This window comes from Apaloderma vittatum, unplaced genomic scaffold, assembly GCF_000703405.1.
Source record: "Apaloderma vittatum isolate BGI_N311 unplaced genomic scaffold, ASM70340v1 scaffold10685, whole genome shotgun sequence".
Classification (NCBI taxonomy): Eukaryota; Metazoa; Chordata; class Aves; order Trogoniformes; family Trogonidae; genus Apaloderma; species Apaloderma vittatum.
Genome location: NW_009715479.1, coordinates 15,492 through 18,804, shown reverse-complemented (window position 1 = coordinate 18,804; position 3,313 = coordinate 15,492). Strand labels below are relative to the sequence as shown.

At 54.6% G+C, this 3,313-nt stretch overlaps 1 protein-coding gene across 1 annotated transcript in view; it reads left to right on the top strand.

Annotated features, from left to right (window-relative positions):
• ABCA3 (ATP-binding cassette, sub-family A (ABC1), member 3) overlaps positions 1-3,313 on the top strand; it is a 22,315-nt gene that overhangs the window by 6,660 nt on the left and 12,342 nt on the right. Inside the window, 4 exon segments of the mRNA XM_009869163.1 lie at positions 257-373; positions 853-973; positions 1,341-1,514; positions 2,135-2,316. Coding sequence (XP_009867465.1) covers positions 257-373; positions 853-973; positions 1,341-1,514; positions 2,135-2,316 — 594 coding nt within the window.

Here is a 3,313-nt window from a genome sequence, read left to right as displayed (position 1 = left end):
CATCTGACGCGGTGGTGACGCCATCGGGGCTTGGCGTGGTTGTCCTGCCGCGGTGGCCCCACAGGCATCAGCTGCTGTGGTTTTGGGTTCAGCTAAGCAATTTGGGGAGATGTTCTCCCGTGGTGGTGGCAGCCCCTCTACAGGGAGGTGGGGGACACCACATGATGCCGATGGTGGCACCTGGGGCTGCCACCTCCCTTGGTTTTGCCCAGGAGGTGTGGGTGCAGCCCCGGGTGACAGCATGACCTCCCCGCAGGAGTACATGCACATGATGGGCCTCAGCAACTGGCTGCACTGGAGCGCCTGGTTCCTCATGTTCTTCCTCTTCCTCCTGGTGTCCGTGTTCTTCGTCACCGTGCTCTTCTGTGTCAAGGTGAGTGTCTTTGCAAGCCAGAAGCTCTGTGCTGGCAAGGCACAGGGACGACAAGGCTCCTCTGCCTTAGGCTTGACTGTCCTGGTCTCTCAGGTCTCCTCCATGTGTGTAAGGGAGGCTTTTCCAGAACTGGGTGGGCTACTGGGAGGTGGGAGCCCCATGGGCACTGGGGAGGCACACGGAGAGCAGGACCCACAGCCCCATGTACCCTTGGAGGGACTCAAGGTCTCCTCTCTGCTTGTACCCACACCATGAGGAGCAGCAGGAGGTGGCTGCCTGGATGCTGCGTGAGGTGTCCCCTGCCTCTTGGACCCCACGTCATGTGAAACAACCTGTATTTCCTCCCCCTGGCATGGTCTAGGAGGGCCTGGGTGTTCTCAGCCATCTCTCCATTTGTCTTTAAGCCATGGAGAATGTCAGGTCTCAGCTGCCTGTGACCTGCTTCAGCAGTCTTGGGCGTAACCAGATTTTCTCACTAGGTGAGTGAACAGGGAGCGGTGCTCACAAACAGCGACCCCACGCTGGTTTTCACCTTCCTCGCCATCTTCTCCATCTCCTCTATCTCCTTCAACTTCATGGTGAGCACCTTCTTCTCCAGAGGTGAGTCACTCCCCGGCTGACCTGTGGGGCTGAGGGGACGTTACGGGCCTCTTGCTGTGAAACCTTTGGTTGGGAAGTAGCTCTCGAGGTCGTCAGTCAGATCAGGGCCAGCTCCAGAGTTACGCAAACTTGCAGAGGGCTCCGTGTTGGGATAACTCCGGGGGTGGGGGTATTTCTTCCCTCTTTTGGCTGAGTTTTTATTCAGTGTGGCTCGTGCCTTGCTGTGGGGCACAGGCACGTTCTCGTTCTCCCCCCACCATAACCACTTTTTGTTTTCAATCCCCCTGGGTGGGAAGCTGGTGAGAAATACTCGGTGGCGTCACCACATCTCAGACGTTTTCTCTCCTGCTTTTCTGTGTCCTGGCAGCGAATGTTGCGGCTGCTGCTGGCGGTTTCCTCTACTTTTTCTCCTACATCCCTTACTTCTTCATCTCGCCCCGCTACGACCTGATGTCGCACAGCCAGAAGCTGGCGTCCTGCCTCATCTCCAACGTGGCCATGGCCATGGGGGCACAGCTCATAGGCATGTTCGAAGGGAAAGGTGAGTGAGCACCTCGGGAGGGGAGGCAGCGGCTTTTTTTTGGGTGGTGGTGGGTTGAGACTGGCCAGCATGTGGGGTGAAGGGTGAAAAGTAGTCAAGGAGAAGGCCTTTACTGCTCCTAATGAGCGTGGAAGGGCCAATTGCTTATCACTCCCCCAGGTCTTATCAGCACCAGAGCTCTGCCCCTCCAAACCCATGCCCCTGTGCTGTGCAAAAGAAGTCATCCCATTAATCTACCAAACAAATTCTGTTCTAAGGAATGGGAATCCATTGTGTTCCCTCCTTCCTAAGGCGTATCTTTTAATTTCTGTGTGAATAAGAATTTGCTGTTGGTTCCTGCAGAAGCCATGCTTTTGCAAAGTGATAGCTGAGGGGCTGGAGAGTGCATTGCTTCTTCCTGGGGAAGTTGCAGAGAATGTGACAGAAGCGTGCTGGGGTGAGGTGAGGTGGGCGTTCTGCTGCAGGTTTTCCCTCCATTTATAGAAGGCATTATAGAGCCATTCAGATGCTCCTCGTTACTGAGCAGTTAGTTGGGACAGGGAATGCTATCTGACCATCCTGGAGAAGGCTTTGTCCTTCTGGGTGTGTAGAGGTGGGCAGTGACCTCGCGTGCATTTCAGGGACCGGCGTTCAGTGGAGGGACCTCATGAAGCCCGTCAGCGTGGACGACAACTTCACTTTAGCCCAAGTGCTGGGGATGCTGCTCCTGGACTCGGTGCTCTACGGTGTGGTGGCCTGGTACGTGGAGGCCGTCTTTCCAGGGGAGTACGGCGTGCCTCAGCCCTGGTACTTCTTCTTGACGGTGAGCGCCCTTTACGCACCCTTGACGGGCATCCCTTAGGGAGGGTCCCTGTTTCTCTGCTGGACGTACAAGGGTGGGCACCATCCAAAACCCACGGGCTCTGCAGCGCGTCCTTCATCAAGCCAGCTCTGTATTTTTACCAAATACGAAGATCTTCCTGGCTTTTTATCTTAGTCCTGATGCTTCTTGATGCACAGGGTTAAGTGTCTTCCACGCCCAAGGGAAGGCTTTTGGGAGTGAAGCCCAAGGCTCAAGCAATTGCATCCAGTCATTTGAAACTGTCTGGGCAACCTGCCTCCTGCTGCCACCCCCATCCTGCCCAGTGCCAGGGGATGGGTGATGACTGTCACCCTGTCACCCCCCAGCTGAGCTGCCCTCACTCTGCCAAGTCGAACGCTTGGCATCGCCTTCAGCAGCTGCAGCTGCGGTGGTGACGGCGGCCGAGCTGGCTGCTGAGAACTCGTTAAACCTCAGCGATGCAATTGATTTTCATCCGTAGCCCTTGCTTTTTGGTCGGGAGGTTTTTTTTTCTCCTCCCCTCTAAATTCCTTAGTGCAGCGTGGTTTTGTTTCCATCATCCTGCTTCCTCTTGCAGCCAGACCAGGGTAGCAGAGACGGAGCCAAAAGCCGCAGCCGGATGGTGGCTTCACATCCAGGACTTGTTGAATTGTTGTTTCCACAAGGTTTTAAGGTCCCAAACACTTATTCTCATTCCTAGATAGCCAAGTCGAAAAAAAAAGAAAAAAAAAAGTAAAAAAGAAGCTGTAATTGCAGCAGCTGTACCCCAGGCTTTTTGTGTTTAGTGTATGTTGAGGTTTTTGGATGAGGGTGATCATCCTTGCAGGGGTCTTCTGAATTTTGCTTCTCATGGAAGTACAGACCTTTTCAGTGGGAATGGAGATGCATAATCCTGGACAGAACCAGGGAAGGCAAGAGGAGAAATTTCATCCTCTCTCTGAGCTGCCTGCTGCTGATACACTGGCTGACAACTCCCAGG